Source organism: Vulpes lagopus, chromosome 6 (assembly GCF_018345385.1).
Source record: "Vulpes lagopus strain Blue_001 chromosome 6, ASM1834538v1, whole genome shotgun sequence".
In the NCBI taxonomy this organism is placed as follows: Eukaryota; Metazoa; Chordata; class Mammalia; order Carnivora; family Canidae; genus Vulpes; species Vulpes lagopus.
Window position 1 is genome coordinate 116,920,522 of NC_054829.1, and position 23,819 is coordinate 116,944,340.

At 39.6% G+C, this 23,819-nt stretch overlaps 1 protein-coding gene across 2 annotated transcripts in view; it reads left to right on the top strand.

Annotated features, from left to right (window-relative positions):
- FGF2 (fibroblast growth factor 2) overlaps positions 1-23,819 on the top strand; it is a 61,115-nt gene that overhangs the window by 16,157 nt on the left and 21,139 nt on the right. Inside the window, exon 1 of one of the 2 annotated variants that reach the window (XM_041758684.1) lies at positions 17,969-18,299. The exons of the other annotated variant lie outside the window; for it this stretch is intronic. Within the exon in view, the coding sequence (XP_041614618.1) occupies positions 18,050-18,299 (250 nt within the window). The 5' untranslated portion in view covers positions 17,969-18,049. Of the gene's footprint in view, positions 1-17,968; positions 18,300-23,819 lie in introns of those variants that run through there. 2 annotated transcript variants of the gene reach the window in all.

The following is a 23,819-nucleotide window of genomic DNA, read 5'->3' on the forward strand; positions in this document are numbered from 1 at the left end:
TTGATGTGGATTGCATTAAATGTATAGGTTATTTTGGATAGTATGGGCATTTTAATATTCTTCCAATTCATGAGTGTGTATTGTCTTTCCATGTCTTTGTGTCATCTTCAATTTCTTTCATCAGTCTTTTTTTTTTTTTTTTTTTTTTTTAGTTTTCGGAGTACTGTTTTTTAACTTCTTTGGTTCGGTTTCATCCTAGATATCTTATTATTTTGGATGCAATTGTAAATGGGATTGTTTTCTTAATTTTTCTTTCTGCTGCTTCATTATTGGTGTATAGAAATGCAACAGATTTCTTTTTTTTTTTTAACATTTTATTTATTTATTCACAAGAGACACAGAGACACAGGCAGAAGGAGAAGCAGGCTCCATGCAGGGAGCCTGATGCGGGACTTGATCCCTGGACCCCGGGATCACGCCCTGAACCAAAGGCAGATGCTCAACCTGCTGAGCCACCCAGGTGTCCCGCAACAGATTTCTGTACATTGATTTTGCATCCTGCAACTTTACTGAATTCGTTTATCAGTTTTAGCAGTTTCTCGGTGGTGTCTTTAGGATTTTCTGTATATAGTATCACATCGGCCAATAGTGGATGTTTTACTTCTTCCTTAAGGATTTGGATGCCTTTTATTTCTTTTTGTTGTCTGACTGCTGTGGCTAGGGCTTCCAGTACTGTGTTCAATAAAGGTGGTGAGAGTGGACAACCCTGTTTTGTTCTGACATTAAAGGAAAACCTTTAGGTTTTTTCTAGTTTTCCCCCCATTGATGATGATGTTATCTGTGCATTTTCATATATGGCCTTTATTATGTTGAGGTATGTTCCCTCTAACCCTACTTTGTTGAGAATTTTCCTCATGAATGGATGTTGTACTTTGTCAAAGGCTTTTTCTATGTCTATGTAAATGATCATATGGTTCTTTTCTTTTATTGATATGATGTATCACATTGATTAATTTGCAAATATTGAGCCACACTTGCAACCCAGGAATAAACCCTGCTTCATCATGGGAAATGTTTTTTTTTAATCTGTGGTTGAATTTGATTTGCTAGTATTTTCTTGAGAATTTTTGCATCTGTGTTCATCAGGGATTTTGGCCTGTAGTTCTCTTTTTTAGTGGCGTCTCTATCTGGTTTTGGTATCAGGGTAATCCTGGCCTGATAAAATGAATTTGAAAGTTTTCCTTTTCTATTTTTTGGAATAGTTTTAGAAGAACAGGTATTAATTCTTCTTTGAATGTTTGGTAGGATTCACCTGTAAAGCCATCTGTTCCTGGACTTTTGTTTGTTGGGAATTGTTTGTTTGTTTCTGACTCATTTTCTTTGCTGGTTATCGATCTGTTCAAATTTTCTATTCCTGTTTAAGTTTCGGTAGTTTATATGTTTATAGGGCTTTATCCATCTTTTTTTGGTTGTACAATTTATTGGTATATAGTTTTTCGTAATATTCTCTTAGGATTGTATTTCTGTGGTGTTTGTTATTTCTCCTCTCTCATTTGTGATTTTTTAAAAAAAATTTGGGTCCGTTTCTTTTTTTCATGGTAAGTCTGTCTAGAGGCTTATCACTTTATTGATTTTCTCAAAAAAACCAGCTCCCTGGTTCACTGGTTTATTCATCTGTTATGGTTTTTTGTTTTGTTTTGTTTTGTTTTGTTTTGTTTTAGTTTCTATAGTATTTATTTCTGCTCTGATCTTTATTATTTCCTTCCTTCTACTGGTTTTAGATTTTGTTGTTCTTTTTCTAGCTCCTTTTGCTGTAAGATTAGGTTTTCTATTTGAGATTTTTCTTGCTTCTTGAGGTAGGCCTATATTGCTATGAACTTGCCTTTTAGGACTGCCTTTGCTGCATCATAGAAGTTTCGGACTGTTGTGTTTTCATTTTCATTTGTTTCCATGTACTGTTATGTCTCTTCTATTATTTCCTAGCTAGGAAGCATGTTATTCCTAATAGTTTGTTATTTAACCTCTATGTATATGTGGTCTTTCCAGAGTTTTTCTTGTAGTTGAGTTCTTGTTTCATAGTTGTTATGATTAGAAAATATGCATGGTATGAATTCAATCTTCTTGAATTTGTTGAGGCTTGTTTTATGGGCTAATATGTGATCAGTTCCAGAGAATGTTCCATGTACACTTGAAAAGAATGGATTTCGTATTCTGCTGTTTAAGAATGGAATGTTCTAAATATATATGTTAAATTCATCTGGTTCAGGATATTCAAAGCAGTTGTTTCCTTGATTTTCTGTCTAGATGATCTATGTATTGATATAAACGGGGTGTTAAAGTCCTCCGCTGTTATTGTATTATTATCAATTAGATCTGTTTTGTTTGTATTTAACTGTTTTATGTGTTTGGGTGCTCCTATGTTGGGTGCATAAATATTTACAATTGTTGTATTTTGTTGGATTAGCTTCTTTATTATTATATAGTGTCATCTTTGTCTCTTGTCACAGTCTGTTTTTTTTTTAAAGATTTATTTATTTATTCATGATAGACACATAGAGAGAGAGGCGGAGACACAGTCAGAGGGAGAAGCAGGCTCCATGCAGGGAGCCCGACGTGGGACTTGATCCCGGGACTCCAGGATCGCACCCTGGGCCAAAGGCAGGCGCTAAACCGCTGAGCCACCCAGGGATCCTGTCAGAGTCTGTTTTAAAGTGTACTTTGTTCAGTATAAGTATTGCTACTCTGACTTTCTTTTGACATCCATTTGTGTGATAGATGTATCTTCACTCCCTCACTTTCAGTCTGCAAGTATCCTTAGGGCTCAAGTAAGTCTTTTGTAGGCAGCATATAAATGGGTATTTTTTAATCCATTCTGTCACATTATGTCTTTTGATTGGATTATTTAGCCCACGTATATCCAAAGCAGTTATTGATAGATGTGTAATTATTGTCATTTTATTATTTGTTTTATGGTTGTTTCTGAAATCTTTTATCTAATCCTTTCTTGTCTTTCTCCCATGGTTTGCTGATTTCTCTCAATCCCATAATTGGATTTCTTTCTCTTTTTCCTTTGCACATTTATTAGTGTTTTTTTGTTATATGGCTACCATTAGGTTTGTATAAAACTTTTGCATATAGCAGTCTACATTAAGTTGATGGTCATTTAAGTTTGAACCCATTCTTTACATCTCTCCTCCCCATATTTTAGGTACATGCTATTATATTTTATATCCTTTTATTTAATGAGTTTCTTGACTTTTTTTTTTTTTTTTACAGAAATACTCAGTTTTTTACTTCTTTTGTATTTTCTACCTTATGTTGTCACTTTTGGTTTGGCTTTTGCACTCAAAGGCTCCCCTTAATATTAATTGAAGGGTTGGTTTAGTGATCATGAACTCCTTTAGTAATTGTTTGTCTGGGAAACTCTTTATCTCTCCTTGTGTTATGAATGATAGCCTTGTTGGGTAGAGTATTCTTACTTGCAGATTTTCCCCATTCATGCTGTTTCCTTCTAGCTTGCCCAGTTTCTCTCAAAAAAACCTCCTGTCAGCCTTATGAGTTTTCCCTTAAAAGTTACTGTTGTCTTTTGTCTTGCTGCTTTTAAATTTTTTTTATTGTGATTATAGTTTGACAATTTAATTACAACATGTCTTGGTGGGGGCCTGCTTTTGTTGATTTGGTGGGAGTTTTTTGTGCCTCCTGGATTGGGATATCTGTTTCCTTTCCCAGATTAGAGAATTTTTCAGCTATTATTTCTTCAAATAAATTCTCTGCCTCATTTTCTCTCTCTTCTTCTTCTGGGACTCCTATAATTGCAAATGTTACTATGTTTGATAGAGGCACTGAGTTTTCTAGGTCTATTTTCATTCTGCATAATTCTTTTCTCTGTCTTTTGTTCAGCTTGATTATTTGCTATTACTCTCTCTTGTAGGTTATTAATTTGTTCCTCTACTTCTTCCAGCCTGCTGTTCATTCCATCAAACATGTTTCTCATTTCATTTTTGTGCTGTTTATCTCTGCTATGTTACTCCTTATTTCTGTGCTATGGGTCTTACTCATGTCTTCCACCCTTTTGTCAAGTCTAGTGAGTGTCCTTATGATCATTACTTTAAATTCTCTATTAGGCATGTGACATATCTTTTTCACTTAGGTCTCTGGCCATGGCCTTGTCTTGTTGTTTGGTTTGCGATGAATTTCTCTGACTTCTCTGACTTTCTCTGACTTATTTTGTCTAAGTCTGCATGTTTATTTGTGTTAAGAGATGTAGCTAACTTTTCTGTCCTTAAGGGCAATGTCCTTATGAAGAAGAGGTCCTGTAGTGCCCTACTGTGTGGTGTCCCCTACTCCCCAGGGCTTGGTACTTCCAGGAGTGTCTCTAATGTGTGCCATGTATGCTCTGCAGTTTTGTCCTGGCCTCTTCATCTTCAGGCTAGTCATCTGTACAGGTTCTCAATGTGTGTTGTGGGCGGCATTTGGTTCCTGGCCTGAAGATGGTGCATTGTAACTACATGTGCCTGGTGTATTTGTGAAATGAGACCTGTTACCACCACTGCTGAACTGAGGCTCTACAAAACTCCCCTGTCAGGAGCCATGGTGTGGGCAGGGGTTTGGGCTGGGGAAAGGGTCCCGGTGTGCTGGGCCTGAGGCAAGTGTGACAGGGAGGGGTGGTTCCACTGGGGCAGGGTGTAAGCAAGGCAAGCAGGGCTTGGTATAAGCAAGTTAGGTAGCCAGTGTCTGAGCTGTGCTCATTCCTGCAGGTGACTGGGGAGAAGGTGGGGAATGGTGCCTACCAGTTCCTATGTTTCTGGAGATGCCTTTCTATGAGCTGCCTTTCTGGGACATGCTTTGAGATGAGCAACTAACCTCCTCATGTGCATCCCATGCTCCTAAGATCACGGTTTCCCTGCTATATGTCCATAGGCTATTTCCCTTGCCCTTTATCCAAGAGCAGAACAATGCCTTTCAGCCTCTTCCAGAGCCAAGCATGATGACCTTTAAAACTACAGGCTTTAAGTCCCACTAGTTGTAAGAACTCACAAAATTCATTTTCCAAGCCAATTGCTATGGTGAATCATTTCCCCCTTGAGCTCCCCTGTGTGTTATTCTGTCTCTTGCCCTTCTCTACTACTGTGACTCCCTCCCCACCCCATGGGCCATGATCTATTTCTTTCCCAAAACATGTCTCTGCACTTCTATATTCTTTGATGTGTCCTCTTCTCTATCTATATCCGTGGAGTTTGTTCTGTCAGTCTTCAGGCCAATTTCTTGGGGTATTTAGATGATATGATAGTTGTATTCATGGAACAAGAGGAGCTTGACTCAAGGATATATAGTGTATTTTTACTCCAGGTTGGAGAGTTTAACTTGAGGGACCCATCCATAACCAAGCTTTAGGCTTCCATGATTCTTTAAAAATAAGTGAAAAATATTATGCCGGGGTGTTTTTCTGAGAGGATACATAGCAATTTTTATCAGATTTCCAGAGTTGTCCATGATCCAAAATATGTTAAGGACAGTACACTAGAATCACTAAAATATATCTTATAATTAGCCTGACCAGAAGTGAGAGAACCAATTTGAATGTGTGGTTGGTGTGAGCCTTCAGCTTATGGTGAATGATTTTTGATTCTAACACCTGTAAGGAAACTAATCTCTGTGTTAAATATAAGAAATGTTTTAAGTTGCTATTTATCTCATTTCATAGTGTCCACTTTGAGGTCCCTTGGGAAAAATTTCTCTTTGGTAACTATGTCAGAAGTACTTACGCGCTTCTCCTTAACAGCCAGTTTGTTTTAACCTTACTGTCTCTGAGAAACTTGTTACTGCTGTTGGCTTCCAGGATGCCAAATATGTGGTCTGCTTCTTGCATGTATAATGATCTCAATTCTGGCTTCACCAATTTTTAGCACTTGAATTTTTTTGCCTCATTTATTTTTCTTTTTTTGCCTCATTTAAAAGCCATTTTTAACCTTTTTTTTTTTGTCTTGATATGTTGTCAATATCTTTGTAACTCATCTTAAAAATTATTTGGGACCTGACAAGTTTTTATCTCAATAAAAATAATGTATTTGTTGATTTGTTATTTTAACCACAAGATGTATAATATATTGTCATATATGGCATTAGATACTGAGAATTAAAAAGTCAAATAAGATAGACCCATGCCCCTTAAACATGTATTGTCTGGCAGGACAAGAAGAGATGTAAAATGTTTTGCCTGCTTTGCTGTGTTGTGTCCTTGTGTTGTAACAGAGTGGGGTCATTCCAAGGAGGATAGTCAGTTCTAACAGGAAAGCCTGAAAAGGCTTCAAACAGGAGTGACTGCTGTACTGGGTCCTGGGAGGCAAGTAGGTATTACCACCAAAAAGTAATGTTTTAGATTTTTATTCTGAATTAAAGTTATAACTTTTTGGTAGACTCTCCACCCAACTTTTAAGCAATGTGACTAATATCCCCATTCAGGAGAATTCATTTAGTTATTTACATATATGTTTTGCAACTCAGTTTTTCTTGGAAGGCAAATGAGGGCATGAAGGCCAAGGAAACAGTGCCAGGTCTGGTATGCTTTAGAAACTGCAGAGGGTTGGTATGGCTGGAGTGTAGGGTTATGGTAAACAGCAAGGCCAGCCACATAGGAAGGGACTGGGTTCTGATGGGCCTTGTAAACCATGCTGAACAATTTGATCTTTATCCTCAAGGCAGTGGGGAGTCAATGACCTATTTTAATAAGGGGAATAAGAGTATCAGATTTGGGTTTTTATAAAAGCACTTGGGTGTGTGGGATCAATTGGAAGGTGTAAGGCTGAGAATAGGGAGGACAGTTAGGGAATTATTACAGTAGTCCAGTTGAGAAACATAATTTTTACACCATTGCCTGGCACTCTGTAAATGATGTATGAGCACCAGGGTGGAAGGGTCTCTATTTTGTCAGGAGAAAAAAGGAAAGTATTGGAGCAATATTACCTGAAAATATTACCCCATTTATGGAAATTCATACACACAAAAGGGTTATATACTTACGGACTATGTAAGACTAAGGTCTGAAAAGGATACACACCAAACTGCTAACAAGTGGTTATAACTTTGGAGAGAGGAATGGAATTGGGAGAGAAGAGATGAAGGGGAATCTTTACTTCTTTACCCATTTATTGAGAAAATGTTAAATGTAATATATCCACATGTTATTTACATACATAACAGTTTCTGAGAAGAATAGATGGGAAGTAGGGGAGTGGAGGCAGATGTTGAATACTATTCTCTGTGGAATGTGAATGTGAAGGGATGGAGACAGATGAGATAGTGACCTATAGGTTCCTGTCTCAGGAGGTACAGGTGAACAGAGCACACTGATGGACTATGAGAGCACTGCTTGTGAGCAGTGTTAAGGCCGTGCCTTTCTATTAGAAGGATCCCACCTGTCATTCATCTATCCCTTGGCTTCTCTCCTTTTCACTCAAGAGATGCATGGCCTTGGCTATTCTCACTGTAACTGCTTTACTTTGCTAACAAAATGAGGTTTAATTAGTACTTGAAAGCAGAGCATTATATATTTCTTTTTTTTTCAGAGCATTATTTCTAATTCACTGTATAGTCTAAGTAAAAGCACACCACAAATTTAAATCTGAACTTGCATAATGCATTTTACTTTTCTAAAGTTTGAAAATCATAACTGTGTTCTTTGGGAAACTCCTATACTGAGAAAACTCCTATACTGAGTATACTCCTATACTGAGAACAATGATTTAGGATAGATGTGAAGGGACTGGATCAGAACCCAGAGGGAGGGACATGTCACTGTGCACTGGGCTTGATGTATGAGCAGCAATGCTCACCGAAGGTCAGCCTGGCTTTGGACTCCCGTCAGAGGCCAGTCCTTCTGGGTGGAGATGCTGCAGCCTAGAGCTACAACTGGACAGATGCTCTCTCTAATGGCCTAGCAATTTGATTTTTAGGAGTCCTGTATGAGTGAGGGTTTACCAGAGAAACAGAAGCATTTGGAGACAGATAGAGATAGGGAAGGGGAGGGGGAGAGAGATTTTTTTTTTAATTTTAATTTTTTATTTATTTATGATAGTCACAGAGAGAGAGAGAGAGGGGGGCAGAGACACAGGCAGAGGGAGAAGCAGGCTCCATGCACCAGGAGCCCGATGTGGGACTCGATCCCGAGTCTCCAGGATCGCGCCCTGGGCCAAAGGCAGGCACCAAACCACTGCGCCACCCAGGGATCCCAGAGAGATTTATTTTAAGGAATTGGTTCATGTGATTATGGAAGCTGGCAACCTGTCAGGCTGGACACCCAGAAAGAGCCAATGCTGTGATTCAATTCCAAAAGCTGTCTTCTAGTAGAATTCCTTCTTATTCAGGGAAGATCAATCTTTTGTTCTATTAAGGTCTTCAACTGAGTGGGTGAGGGCCCCTCACGTTATGGAAGATTATCTGCTTTACTCAATGTAGAATGATTTAAATGTAAATCTCATCCAAAACCATCTCCACAGAAACATCCAGAGTGATGTTTGACCAAATATCTGGGTACCATGATCCAGTCAAAGTGACACATAAAATAGACAATCACAGGGCCTTTATTGGCGTAAATTTTAGAGTGACCTGATGTATCCAGCCCTGGCTTGAATAGTACTAACTTCTTCGCTGTGATCTCCCAGGGACGTGGGTCAGAGAGTTCCTGATAGAGGGACTAGACCGGCCTCTTGTTAATCCCAAGAGGTTTAGTTTTGCTTTGGTCCCAGCTCATCACTGAGGCCCTAAGGCAGCTCCCTCTTATGTGACTGGTGCTTGCCGTGGGACAGGGAGTCTGGCTTCTTTCTTCTCTCTCTCCCCCATCTCCTTTCCTTCTTCCTCCTCTTCCTATTCTTTCTCTTCCTCCTCACCCTCTTCTTCCTCTCCTCCTCCTTCTCTTTCCCCCCCTCCTCCTCTTCTCCCCCCCTACAATACAATTGACGTAGCGCATTACATTACTTTTAGTGTACAACATTTGATGTACGTATATTGTAAAATGATAACCACGGTAAGTTTACTTAAGAGCCATCACCTCACATAGATTTTTTTTTTCTTGTGATGAGAGCTTTTAGGATCTACTCTTTTAGTCATTTTCAAATATGTGTTACAGTTTCATTAATTATAATTACCATGTTGTACGTTACAACCCCAGGACTTATTTATCTTATATTTGGAAGTTTGTACTTTTTGACCACCTTTACCCATTGTGCCCACCTTCCTACCCCCTGCCTTGGCAAACACTAATCTGTTCCCTGTATCTATGAGCCCGTTTGTTTCGTTAGATTCCATATACAGGGTGTCTTTGTCTGACTTATTTCACAGAGCATAATGCTTTTGAGGTTCATATTGTCATAAATGGCAAGATTTTGTTCTTTTTTATGTCAGAATAATCATTGTGTGCATACGCACACATATGTTTATCAATTTTCTTAATCCCTTTATCCATCGATGGGCACTTAGGTTGTTTCCATGTCTTGGCTATTGTAAATTAGGCTGCTGTGAACACAGGGATATGGTTACCTTTTTAGATGGTGATTCTGTTTTCTCTGGTTAGATATACCCAGAAGTGGAATTGCTGGATCATATGGTGTTTTTAGTTTTAATTTTTTGAGGACCTGCCATAGTATCTTTCATGAGCTTTTTCTGCTTCAGTTTTTCTTTCTCTGCCATGTATGGGTTAATTTTGCTTCTTTAAGATTTCCAAAAGCCAGAATAATGCTCCTATTCTAGAAGAAAGAGTGCATTATTAAAGCAAGCAAACAAATAGAGGATTTCCGGCAAGATCACAGAGAGATTTCCCTGTGAAGCTGTTTTAGGCCACTGCTGCCTGTGATCATGGCAGGACTACTAGTGTCTCTGATCCCTGTCTACTGCCATCTGCCCAGGGGCTGCCTTGCTCTTCTCTTTTCACAGAAGTGAACTGGGCATCAGATGCCTGTTCCTGAGGACTTGTCAGCAGAGGGGAGTGGAGGCTGTAGTCTGATTGGTAGGACAAGTGCTAGTTTTTTTTTTTGTTTTAAAGTCTTATTTGGGTCTTACTGGGCATGTCTGTTGCTTTTGTCATAGCATCCTCTTTTTTTGTAGAGGAAAATCACCATTGATTAGAAGCAGTATAACCAGAGGCATTTCTGCTATAGCTTTTTGAGCCTCTGGGGAAGTCCAAGGTAACAAATGTACGCATCTCATTGGCACTCCTGGGAGAGAGCTGGAGATGTGAGGGTGTGGGTGGGATTAGGTGCTGGGCCAGCAGGGAGTTCCTCTGTGGTCTGCACATGTTCTTTATTTCCACCCTGGACACTTGGGTCTCCTTCACTGGCTCTGTTTATCTTTATGACCACAGGGGCAAAGTGATTCCCCCTTGGGAAGCTAAAAGGCCAAACCAGAATACCACCAAATACACAGAGATTTCGCTGTTGTAGCAAAATGGCACAAGATGACAAACTCTCTTTGGTAACTTAGTTGTTGCAAAAAAATAGATGAATGTGTTCAACTAAGTGATGAGCTTAGCTTGGCTAGCACAGTGTGGGCAATTAGGTTTTTAGATATGGGAACATTTAGGGACATATGTCTGTTCTAATCAGATTTTTCTTTGAAGTAGGGATAAACATATGTCCAAGAAATATTGTGCAGGCAGCCATGAGGAGCAGAATCAGTAGCTCAAGTTTTGCATTGCTTTTTGTCATTAAAAATTTATTTATTTATTTTATTATTATTATTATTATTATTATTATTATTATTTTACAAAGAATACCCTCCACTTGGGGTGAAAATATTATCTGGTTAAGTACAAAATATAGTTTTTATCATACAAAAAGATAAACAATTAAGAAACAAATGAAACCACCTTCAGCCCACATACTTTCTCAAAAAAGGGTGGAGCTCAGTGCTCTGACACAGGACAGTGAACAAATTGCTAAGGCTGAGGGTGACTGACCAAGGGCTAGGGGCTGCAGTGAGAGGGCTGTCAACATCCTTGCCTCCTAACATTGGGCAGAAAGGGAGCCCTGGGGGCTTTGGTTAAGACTTGCCCTCTCATTTCTCATGGCAATGTCTGGAAAGCTCTGATCGCAGTGTTGTGGGCATCTTGATCTGGAGTTCCTCCTTTGGTGTGGAGAAGTCACAGTGGGCAAGGGTGACAGGAGCAACCCTTCTCAGAGAATTAGTGTTAGAATTACAGAATTCTGTACATTCGGACAAAGTCTCAAAAGTGAGGAATAACACTACATTTGTTTTTTTGTCATTGTGCTTACTCCTAGAAACATAATAGACCAGATTTAGCTTACATTTGAGATAGGGGGAAAAAACCACACACACAAAACCCAAAAGTTGACAGGAACTAAAGTGCTAAGAATGATCACCTCAGAATCCATTCCAAGGAGTCATATGAAAAGAAAAACACTCTCCCACATGAAAATGTTTGTGAACAGGAGAACACAGTGCAAAAGGCTCTAAAAACAGCTTTTACGACCTTTGGTTGGGCATAGTTAGAACTGCTTTAAGCCAGATTCAAGTACATTCTAAGCAAAGATAACCTTAGAGCTGCTTCTCTTGAATTGACATGGGAAGCTGTCTCCAGAGTTCAAACCAAATGCCCAGCTGTGGGCTGGGCAACCTTTGAGCATGGTGGCTCATAGCATGGCTGCTATAGAGAATGGGAGAGGAAAGAGATCTGGGGTATACCCATGGCTGCTGGACACTGGCCGAGGGCTCATCTGAGGCTGGAGACCCTACATTTCTAATAACACCTAATGACACTAATGACTGCCAGATAGATTTCTGTCATGTATGTTCAATAGTTTGAGTGTGGGAGCGGAGAAGCTAGATGGCTATTTTGATCTAAAACTGGGGCTTGGGGGACGCCTGGGTGGCTCAGCGGTTGAGCATCTGCCTTTGGCTCAGGGCATGATCCCGGTCCTGGGATCGAGTCCTATATCTGGATCCCTGCAGGGAGACTGCTTCTCCCTTTGCTTATGTCTCTGCCTCTCTCTGTGTGTTTCTCATGAAAAAATAAATAAAGTATTAAACAAATAAATAAAGTTGGGGCTTGGCTTTAGAAGTGTTAGAAAGAAAAAGCAGGAGAATTGAATGATACCCCACAGAATTTAGACTGATAATGAAGTAAAGCCCAAGAAGCTGAGAACTGGTGGATAAATGGAACCCAGGTCAGTAAAGTAAATGAGGCTGAGAAACCAGCAGAGGGAAACAAGGAGAAACTGTATTGGAGACTAAGATGGAGCAGCGGCCCTCTAATGTTGTCATGGCATGGGAGTGGTAAGTACAGGGTGTTGGATTTGGTAAATTGAGGATCTTTGAGGTTGGTGGCTGGTTAAGACCTCTATCTGAGCATAAGGTCTTTTAAGAGGATGAGAAAAGATGGGGGAGGGGTGCCAAATTGCAAAGTTTTCAGTGAGTGACAGTGACCAGACAGTGGATGGCACCAAGAAGAGGACATGAGGGTATGAACCTTGAAGAAGGAAGGACTTCATTCAGCATGGCAGCCAGAAAGTCAGAGTCATAGATGCTGGCACAGGAACCTGGAGAAAGGCTTTGTACCCTCGGAGGAGAAAGACCTGATCCCAGTTGAAAATGGCTCTTCAGAAGAATTAGCTGGACCCCAGTGTGCTTAGCTCCCAGTGGTGTTGCAATGGCCTGTGGTGACCAGCAAGCCCTTAGGATTTGAGTGTTGTAAGGGAGAGAGGTCTGGATGGAGTAAGAAACATCTTTGGGTTGGGAGCCTGTTTTCTGTTTTTAAAAACATCAGTATTGGAACGAGTGATCTCCAAGGCATCCTCCTGGTTTAAAAGTTCTTTCCATGAAGCTGAAAAAAATGCACATCAGGAGTTTGATCCCTTGTATTGCCCGGCTAAAAGACGATGGCTAGATTCTGAATGATATTTTCTGTGTGTGAAAATCACCATTCCCTTAGAGATACAAAGTAGTATACTGTAGAAATTCTTGGGAAAAATAGATAGCTATAGTAAAAGGTGTGAGCTGAACAAAATGAAATGCATTTGTATCTGGTCTCGGAACAGTTTACTTGGGAGGGCCAGACTCCCTTCCCTGCCTGAGATAAGAGATTTCAGTTCAGGACTTCTGAAACGGAATCACTTTCTGTGCCTAAAACCTGTTTTTATTCCTCCAAAAATAATACTGAGATAATGGTGGATGCCTTTATAGATGTGTGGGTTTTTTCTTTTCCTTACATAGCCTCATATATCTTTTGAAAGAAGCAGAAAGAATAAGTCAGGGGAGCAGACAGTAACGGAGGTGGGAAGTGGAAGAGAGGAAGGAAGAAGGAGAAAACAAATAAGCACCCAAGATGCACAAGAGAAGATCTAGGCTGAAACAGACTTTCATATTCAAAACTTGTAAGTAATTAGTTGTATGGGACTCTTGGCGTGCTCTTTAGAGGGTGGTTCCAAGTCTGACAGGGAGAAAGGAGCAAAAGAAAACAAAGTGACAGTTTTTGTGGCACACGGAAAGGAAGTACTTTTAATAGTTGTGATTTTAGGCTCCTTTTTCGGGGTAGAAATAGGAATAGTAGAGCCTGAGCTCTATTTGCTTTACTACTTGTATACTTTTATGACTTTTTTTAACTTTACAAACTATAGTAATTAACTCTTTGTCTTTTGATTATAAAGAATAGGGAGAGATCACATAAGATTTTCTTTAGGAAGGTAAGACGTCTTATTTCTTGGTATTTTCCTCCCTTCCCCTTCTTTTCCACCACCCCTTCTACCCCCACATAACTACGTGAAATGAGGCACAATTTTAGCATTATTTCAACCAGCTATTCCTTGAGGAATGGCAATTGAAGAAATGATAGTGACGCACTTCACAGAAACAGTGTGGTTCAGCATCCAGCTGTAGGTGAGGACTGGGATTGCTGATCTTTGGCCCTTGGTCACTACCAACCCAGGACTCTGCTTCCTTATCTTTATTTGTTTTTAATTTTTAAAATAGATATTATTTACTTTTCCATGAGAGACACAGAGAGAGGCAGAGACACAGGCAGAGGGAGAAGCAGGCTCCCTGTGGGAAGCCCGATGCAGGACTCGATCCTAGGATCCTGGGATCATGACCTGAGCTGAAGGCAGATGCTCAACCACTGAGCCACACAGGTGTCTCTGCTTCCTTATCTTTAACTGAGAAGTGTGGACTAGATAATTTCTATGGACCAGGCTTTGAGGATTTTTGGCTCAAATTCTGCTGGAGGTTCAAAGAATCAGTTTCTGGGAAGGACTCATAATGTCATAAGAAATAGGCATGGCCAAAGGACAAGAGTAGGAGCCCAGAAAAGAGGGTGCTTTGTGTCGGGCCTGTCCCTGGAGATGGCCAGAGTGATCCTAAAGTGATAGACTTGTGAGGCCAGACTCCCTTAGCTAATAGGTGGCCTTCAGTGTTGGCTCTAGGAGACAGTGTTGTCATCAGAGTGGACATAGAGGGGTAGAATGACAAGCAGGAGCCAACCTTCTAAATAAGGGCTAGAGGTGATTCTTTAGCAAGAATGTGTTGAATAGCTATTATTGAAATTGGAGAAAAATTCAAAACTGTGATCAAGTGATTGTTCTTTCTGGCCCTAGCCCTACCCTCTGTTTTCTTTGTTCTCATTTCTTTGTTAAGGTCATTCTCATGGCTTCATATTTCACATTTATGCAGGTAACTGGTAGATCTGGGTTTATGTCTCAAATGTGCCTTTTTAAAAAAAATATTTATTTATTTATTTGAGAGAGAGCGCACGTGCACACACATGTTGGGAGGGGCAGATGGAGAGGGAGAGAGAATCCAAGCAGATGCCACCCTGAGCACGGAGCATGGGGCTTGATCTCACAACCCTGAGCTCATGACCTCAGTCGAAACCAAGAGTCAGGGCAGCCCGGGTGGCTCAGTGGTTTAGCACTGCCTTCAGCCCAGGGCCTGATCCTGGAGACCTCGGATCGAGTCCCACATCGGGCTCCCTGCGTGGAGCCTGCTTTTCCGTCTGCCTGTGTCTCTGCCTCTCTCTCTGTCTCTGTGTCTCTCATGAATAAATAAATAAAATCTTTAAAAACAAACAAAAAAAACAAGAGTCATACACTGAACTGACTGCACCACTCAGACACAGTTGTATGATTGTGTGTATGTTGCTTAATTTCTCTAGATACCAATTTCCCTATCTGCCTAGTGGTAATGCTAGCTGCTAATAGATACTGTGTTAGTCCTGTTGTATTAACACCAAATGACACAGGCAGAGTATTTAGTATGGTGCTGTCAGATAGAAAGCCCTAATGTTAGCTGGGACTGTTAATTATTCCTGAATCTCCCTTTGTATCTCATCTGCTCTCTAGAGCTTCAGTTACCTATTGCTGTCTAACAAACCTTTCGAAATCTAATGGCCTAAAATAACCATTTTATTATTTCTTATGATTATGTGGATTGACTGTGGTTCAGCTGGATGGTTCTTCTGCTAGTATAGTTTGGGATTTCTCATGTACCAGCAGTGGGCAAGGCACCAAGCATGGCTGGGTAAGGAATATCTAAAGAGATGTTACTTACATGTCTGTCACCTTGGCAGGGGTAACTGGAATCCTGTGGATCTCTTTATTTCTTCATGTGGCTTGGGCTTCTTTACACAGTGGCTGGATCTCATGAGCAAAGTTTCCAAGAGAGCAAGCTCCAGTGTGTAAGCACTGTTTACGTCATGTTTGCTAATGTCCCATTGACCAAATTCAGTCAATGCGGCCCAAGACTAGAGTCAGTATGGGAGAGGCTACACAAGGTATGACTATCAAAAGGTGTGGTTCATTAGAGCCACCAAAATAAGTCTACCACATCCAGTTTCAAAATCTCCGCTGTCTGGAAAACATCTTCATTTGGACGTCACTCTGTTAGTTTGAACCTAACTAACTTCACTTCCAATCAAATGAGCAATTCATTGTTGTTTTTTTTGATGAGCATGGAGTACTGCTTATTATAAACTAGATGTCCTTATTTTATCAACTCTCTCCCAGATTATTTCATTTCAGTTTTCATATTTCCAAGTTGAAGAATAAACACAACTTTTAGCTCTTCTTGTTTTTTTTTGTTTTGTTTTGTTTTGTTTTTTAACCAAAATTCAGACTTTATGAAACCCTGGCATTTATTCCTTTGTTCTCCACCCTCACTGTACCATCAAAGTCTGCATCCTTATTATCTTACATGTGAACAGCTACAGTAATAACCTTTCAGTTAGGTTTTCTTTAAACACCATTTTTAGTCTGATGCATTTCTTTTCAAGAATCTGTGGTATGATTATAATTCTTGTTGAATTAAACTAACTTTCCTGCTTGTTTTTTTCTGAGGCCCTTATTTATCTGACCCTATTCCATTTATATAATGTGGTTTTTAAAAAACTATCTTGTGTCATTCACACTCCAGAATCAGAGAGTGAGGAGGGAAGATACTTAAAGTATGTTTAAACCCATCTACACTATAAATATCTTAGAACAGAGAGGGATGGAGGGAGCCAATGTAGAAGCAGATCGAAAATCCTGAAAACAAGAGAGAAAGTGGAAGAGACTTTATTGTTGCTATTTGTATTTTTAAGAATTAGGTAGGAGGAAAAGGGGGGAGTCAGATATTTCAGGGGATTAGAACTTAAATCCCCTTTAGTGGAATATCTTAATTAAAAAAAAAAATCTTGAGCTGTCTTTTGTTCATTGTACTACCCCTGACTCAGTTGGGTCATACATCTGAAGTCTTTTTTTTTTTTTTTTTAGTCTTTTTTGATATTATCAGTGATGCCAGGGAGTATGTTCTGGGGCCGTGCTCAGTACACAATGAGTGCTTTATAAATGTTTTTTGGATGAAGAGTATAAACAAAATTTAGTTAAATCCATACATATATAAACTAAATAGGTATCAATAAAATAAAATAAAATAAAATAAAATAAAAGGGTATTTTTTTATATATTAAATGAAGAGAGATGCAGAACCTAGATTTATGAATTCACCATTAAATACTGACATTTGTTAAGTATTCAATACATGTACTCTAAGGACGGAGACTATAGCTGAGGTGAATGAAGGCTTAGCTAGTTAGACCACGCAGTGAGAGTCCCTGTCTCTTCTGATAGAGCATATAAAACATGTTAGGAATGTGGGAAGAGAAAGCCATTGGGTTGTTTTTTCTTTTCTTTTTTTTTTCTTTTTTAGATCTATGAGACTTTGAATCAGATAACATTTTTAAAATAGGGCGTTGATTGAATAGCTTCCTGTTCATTTGAGGAAATAGCATTTTAAAGTGATAAACATAGAAAGGCATTAATCTAAGGAGGTTTAGCATATTTAGTTATTCACTGATTTATTTTGATACTGTTCATTTCCATCCCAGGGCATAGTATTTTTGTGAAACCAGTGAAAGGTATTTAACCTCAGTAATTAAGATACTGTATAAGGATATGGCAAACATTTTTGAAGAATCTTTCCCACCTCTCCAGCATTTAACCATAATTTAAAATATTCTATTTTAGAGAACTCAGCTGCAGAGTAGTCCACTTAACTTTCTCAACTTGGATTTCAAGGCAGGGACATTCTTGGGGGTGGAGCCATGATCTTCTTTAACTGTGATCCTGTTTTCTCCTTTTAAATCCTCAGCACAGTTGAAGAAGGGGCCCTGTTTCTTACTAGAGACTTTCAGGCAAAGGAGCGGTTTCCAACTTCCTACTAAATCCACCCAGCTATGTCATGCAGGGGATGCAGGGAAGAATTTTCCTTGGGAGGGCCTCCTCAGAAGTTTTGGAGATGGGCCTTGAGCTCTTGGCTGGAATCAGGGTTTTCCAAAGCGGAGGCTGGAGTACTGCTCGTCACTGATTGGGAGACGTGCTGCCTGGATTATTTTCATAGGAGTCAAATAAAACTCTCTTGTCTTAAGTCTGCTTTGAAAGGTGTTTTCCTAATGATTTTACCAGTCAAATAGAATGACTGTGTGGGAGAACGTAGTTAAATAACTGGAACACTCTGAGCAGCTTCCTTCTCCACCCTGTGCCCCTGCTTGCCTTCCCCTCCAACACAAGCTCCTCCTTTCCCAGGCACACACTTGCGGCTCTGTTTTCTGTTCTGGAGCTGCCTGAGTTGTATGATTTTTGTACATGAATGTGAACTCTTCAATCCAGAAAGAAATGCCAGGAACACAAACAGTCCAGCTAACTGGCATTCACCCCTAGGGGAGGAGCATGACCAACTAAGCTGGTTGCATTATCTCCATGGGGCACTTAACTTTGAGAGAAACTTTAGGCTTTCTCATATCATCCAAGAAGCATTTCAAAAAAAAAAAAAGAAAGAATCGCCAAGAAAAGGCTGTAATCAGGAGGTGCTCCATCTCTTGGGTATGTTGGATTGATGGCAAAAATACTTGCTTGTGGCAGCGTATATTTTTATCATTAATCTTATCCGAGCTGTTTGTGATTTCAGGGTACTCCAGCCAGGGTAATAGCCTTTGGGAAGAGGGATTTCAAATTGGTGACCCACAAACCAGATAGACTCTGAGTGTGTGTGTGTGTGTGTGAGAGAGAGAGAGAGAGAGAGGGAGGCAGGGAGAGGGAGAGAGGGTGGGGGGGGGAAGGAAGGAGGTTTGGGAGTGGAGGAGATTCAATCTCTGCACTTCAATGGTGCTGAATAGTGGCTGCCCCACTAGCTGGGGATCAGTGTCCTCTAGTCCGTGGTCCATGACCGTTCCCCCCTCCTCCCTACTTCCCTTCATTTCATCACCCAAACTGATTCACTGTTCGGGGTTACTTGCATGGTCCCGACCTTTGAGCTGGCTACCCTGCTTTTAGTACAAGTATTTTCACGTGTTCCTTGAATGCTGAACTCCATTTACTCTGAAACACACCATAGGGATTAAGGACTTCTCCAGAATTGATTTGTATTGTAGAACTAAAATTTAGTAATATCAGCAGTTGTTTTTCAGTGAAAATATTTTGCAGCTATACCAGTGGCCGACCCCTGACTGAAGATCTGACTTTCAGCTCTTTGTTCCATGTTACCAGATTGACTTCCTCTAGGGCCTGTCTGCTGCTGGCATCTAACAGCAGAGCAGCTCTTCTAAAGCCCAGTGCCTCTCCCTCCAGCTTCAGAAGGCCTGTGCTGGAAGGAATCTTCTCACAAGCAGCACAGATCCCTGCCCCAGGGGCCAGTGAGCTTCCTGCTAACTCAGTAAACATTGTAGGGCTTACAAAGAAAGGTGAAGTGATCACATGTTCTGTATTCACCAGAGCAGTTCTTGGAGTTCTTTTACTAATGAAAAATATAAAAAACTGTAGACATTCAGCTATGTAAGGCACAATAAAATCTTTTTGTCTTACTTTGTACTCCTTCTACCACCTAGTGTTTTAATATGACAAGAAACAGGTAGCAACAAGTGATTTTGGAACATATTTCTTTTTTTTTTTTTTTTTAAGATTTTATTTATTTATTCATGAGAGATAGAGAGAGAGAGGCAGAGACACAGGCAGAGGGAGAGGCAGGTTCCATGCAGGGAACCTGACATGGGACTCAATCCCGGGTCTCCAGGATCACACCCGGGGCTGAAGGCGGTGCTAAACCGCTGAGCCACCAGGGCTGTCCTGGAACATACTTCTTTCTTTGACCCTTGTATCCTCACCTTTTAAGTGGAAGTAGTCAGAGGCTATGAAGAATAGAGAATGGGGGGATCCCTGGGTGGCTCAGCAGTTTATTGCCACCTTCAGCCCAGAGCGTGATCCTGGAGTCCTGGGATCCCTGAATGGAGCCTGTCTCTCCCTCTGCCTGTGTCTCTGCCTCTCTCTCTCTCTCTTTCTCTCTGTCTCTCCTGAATAAATAAATAAAATCTTAAAAAAAAAAAAAAGAATAGAGAATGGAAGAAATGGAGAACCCCATGGTCATTGAAGAGCCCACAAACCACATAATCAGCCTCTGAATAATTGAGAATCTGATAAGTAGAATAAAACAACAAAAAAAGAATTTTCAAATAATGATTCCTCTTTGAATCATTTCGTGTATTTTCCCAGGATTATTAGAGTAAAATTAAAATTTAGTATTTTTTTTTTAAAGTTTTAATTTTTAATTTTTTTTTTTATTTTTATTTATTTATGATAGTCACAGAGAAAGAGAGAGAGGCAGAGACACAGGCAGAGGGAGAAACAGGCTCCATGCACCGGGAGCCCGACGTGGGATTCGATCCCGGGTCTCCAGGATCGCGCCCTGGGTCAAAGGCAGGCGCCAAACCGCTGCGCCACCCAGGGATCCCAAAATTTAGTATTAACTGAAACTTTACATCAGATTTTTATGTTATACAGTTGACCCTTGAACAACACAGAAGTTAGAGGTGCCCATCCCCCACTGGATAGTTGAAAATCAGCATATAACTTTTGACTCCCCGAAACCTTAACTACTAATAGCTTATGATTGATTAGAAGTCTTGCAGATAACATAAACAGTCAATTAACACTAATTTTGTATTCTGTATGTATTTATATACTTTGTTCTTAAAGTAAGCTGGAGAAAAGAAAATGTTAAGAAGGTCATGAGGAAGAGAAAATACATTGACAGTGCTATACTATAAAAGCTCTGCATGTAAGTGGAACCACACAGTTCAAACCTGTGTTGTTCAGGGGTCAGCTGTATTGCGTTGTATTCCATGTGCCCAAATAGGACCGAGGCTCATAGTGAGTCAACAGTAAGTTGTAGAATGAAAACACATACAGTAGAGGCCAATCATTTGGGCTGTTCTACCTGTGAGTTCTCAATTTCTTCCATTTCTATTTTATATGGAAAATGAAGTTACAGTAAAAATAATGTCTAGAGGGATCTATCTTCCTTACATTCCTTGGCTTTTATTTTTTTTCCTCTCAAATAAGTCTATGTATTTTAAAAGTGTTATTTTTCAAGTGTTACTAATTAGATGAAATTTTTAACTAAGCTGACTTTTTAAAATTAATATTATTTGGAAGTAGTATAGACTCATTAAATGTTTAAATTGTAGGAAATAATACAGAGAGATTCCGTGTTCTCTTTACTCAGTTTTCCCCAATTGTAACATCTTGCAGTACCAAAGTACGATATCACAATCACGATATTTGATGCAGTCAAGATAAGAATATTTCCATCCTTACAAGGATTCCTCAGGTTGTCCTTTTATAGCCACATTCAGTTCCTCAATCTCACCTCTGGAAACTACCAATCTCTTCTCCATTTCTATAATTTTGTGGCCAGTTTATCTTTAGAAACATTTCTCTGTCGGCCTCTGGGGAGAAAAGATCATGTAACACGTATATAGGGTTGATGACTTTTATAGGCAGAAGCTTATATTTACAGATGCATGTTGTCATTGACGCTTTGTGTTCTGTGCCAGCGGACAGCGTGGGCTTCTGAAATCCAGATTACTGAGACATCAGTACTGGCGCTGTTCTTGCTAGAAAATGCCCTTGCCAATGGTTGACAGAATTTTCCTGCACGATTATGCTGCCTCCACAAAGTGGGCCAAGAAGCACCCCTGCTGGCAGAGCAGTTCGGGCCTCTTCCTGATGCTAGGAGAATCAGATGCTGTCTGGAGGCACTGGCAGGTGTGGAAGGAGTGTGGGAAGATGTTTTCTCTGCCTGTCTACTTGTTGTGACTATTTACTGATGAGCGCTGAGACGGTGGACTCTTTCCTTTTCTCTCCATCTTTGAAGTCATGTGCAGCCCTACTTGGACCCTATATTATATAATTGGAACTTCTGGAATGCATCAAGATGCCAAATAGTCTTTATCTGATGCCACTTATAGAAGTAAAACCAATCACCATTCTTAAACAAGCAGCTGTGTTATTAGAAGAGTCAGCAATCCTCTGACCTCTACTGCCATTTGGGTCTCCTGTTACACTTGCTCTTACCTGTAGCTCAGCTAGCCCAACTGCTAACATTTTAGGTCATGAAGTTTAAAATCCAGTAGAGGAGATACTGGAAGAAATAGATTTTTGTGGGGTTTTTTGGTTGGAATTTCTTGTAACAGCCCTCTCTTTGGCATAAATCAGCTGTACATTTTCAGTTTTTTACAATTGTGGAAATTAAATGATATAGTATAGAAATAAAACAATTATGGTAATAAATTTGGTATTTCAGACATAATATATTTCACTTATTTATATGTTTTTAAATATTTTGTCATTATTATTCCATAATGAAAACAATTTTTACTTTATGGATATGAGTTGATATACAGATTAATGGCCTCATAAAGCCATGTTCTGACTGAGGAGTAATGAAGGAATTAATGAATTTCTAAAGTTCTTCCCGCCCTTCTTTTCTTCCTTCCTGTTTTTCTTTCTCTCATAATTATGTTCAATTTAAGCTTTTTTTTTTTTTTTTTTAAGATTTTATTTATTCGTGAGAGACAGGCAGAGACATAGGCAGAGGGAAAAGCAGGCTTCCTGTGGGGAGCTCAATGTGGGACTCAGTCCTGGACCTTGGGGATCATGACCTGAGCCGAACGCAGATGTTCAATCACTGAGCCACCCAGGTGTCCCTAACCTTCTTTCCAAACTGAGGAGTTGCTAAGAATTTTAATCAACCATCTGTGTGCTGGGCAGTGAAGAAAATGGAGTGTGGATTTTGGGTTCTGGGATAATAGGCAAAAGGAAGTAATAAAAAAAATGAAAGTGTAACGAGAGGGGCTTGTTAGTTGTTTTGTGTTCACAAAAAAGGGAAGAACGAAATAAATAAATTTAGGTTCCTGAGCTTTGTTGATTATTACCTCAAGTTCTCCATATAGGTATGGAGATTTAGAGTTTTTCATTTTCAACAAATGGGTTTCTTGTGTTACCTAGGCTCCTTTGTCAGTTATCTACATTAAAAAGTTTTTAGCGCCTGGTCTTCAGTATTAAATTGGATGTTTCCAACATATTGTTTTGACTCAAAAATATAATTCTAGTGGAAAGCTAACACTCTTTCACTCAGTTTTAAAAGTAAGTTTATTTTGAATGACTAAGAAAATAAATTATGTACAGTGTTCTTAGATGAGGATGCTAAGAAATAGGAGTGCCTGTCATCTGCAGACCAGTAATCTAGTATTAGACAACTGCTTTTTTTTTTGAGAGAGAGGACAGGTGGTGAGGCATAGAGGGAGAGGGAGAGAGAGGATCTTTATCAGGCTCCATGTCCACAGAGCCCAATGCGGGTCTCAATCTCATGACCCTGAGATTGACTGAGGCACACAGGTGCCTCTGGATAACTGCTTTCTGATTATCTTTGTGTATTGAGAGTTTCTGTTTGCTTCTGTTTCAGATTACTTAAATGACAAATAATATTAATGCTAGCCCAAAAAGAAACATTGTCCAGTTGCCATTAGAAGGTATGCTCTCTGAGGGCAGAGACTTTATAGATCTTGGTTACAGTTGTACTTCTAGCTCCTAGAATACTCCTGACGTAACAGGCACCAGGACCACTTTATTGAATGAATGAATGAATGAATAAATAAATAAATAAGTAGTAAGCACAGGGTAATAGATTGAGAAATTGTATGTCTTTGTCTTCTCATTTTGAGAATAGTGAAACTATAATTTATTTGCTGTAGGTAAAGAATCAGCCTCCCTATGGTAAGATATTATATATGAGATAAATGACATATTTTTATAAGATGCTCCAGCCACATTTTGTATGTTACAGGTGCCCTCTCCTAGTTGTTTTCATGCTCAAGTACAAGGTTTCCTAACAATATAATTCCTTGAATCTCAAAACAAAGCAATAGAAAAGAAATAGAGTAAGAGCCCAACATATTTGATGATTACTGTGTACTAAAACATGTATATAGAGAGATTTAATATCTCATCTTCACTATAGCCTTGTATAATAGCAGTTCTTATCCATTGTGCAGGTGAAGAGGTAAGCTC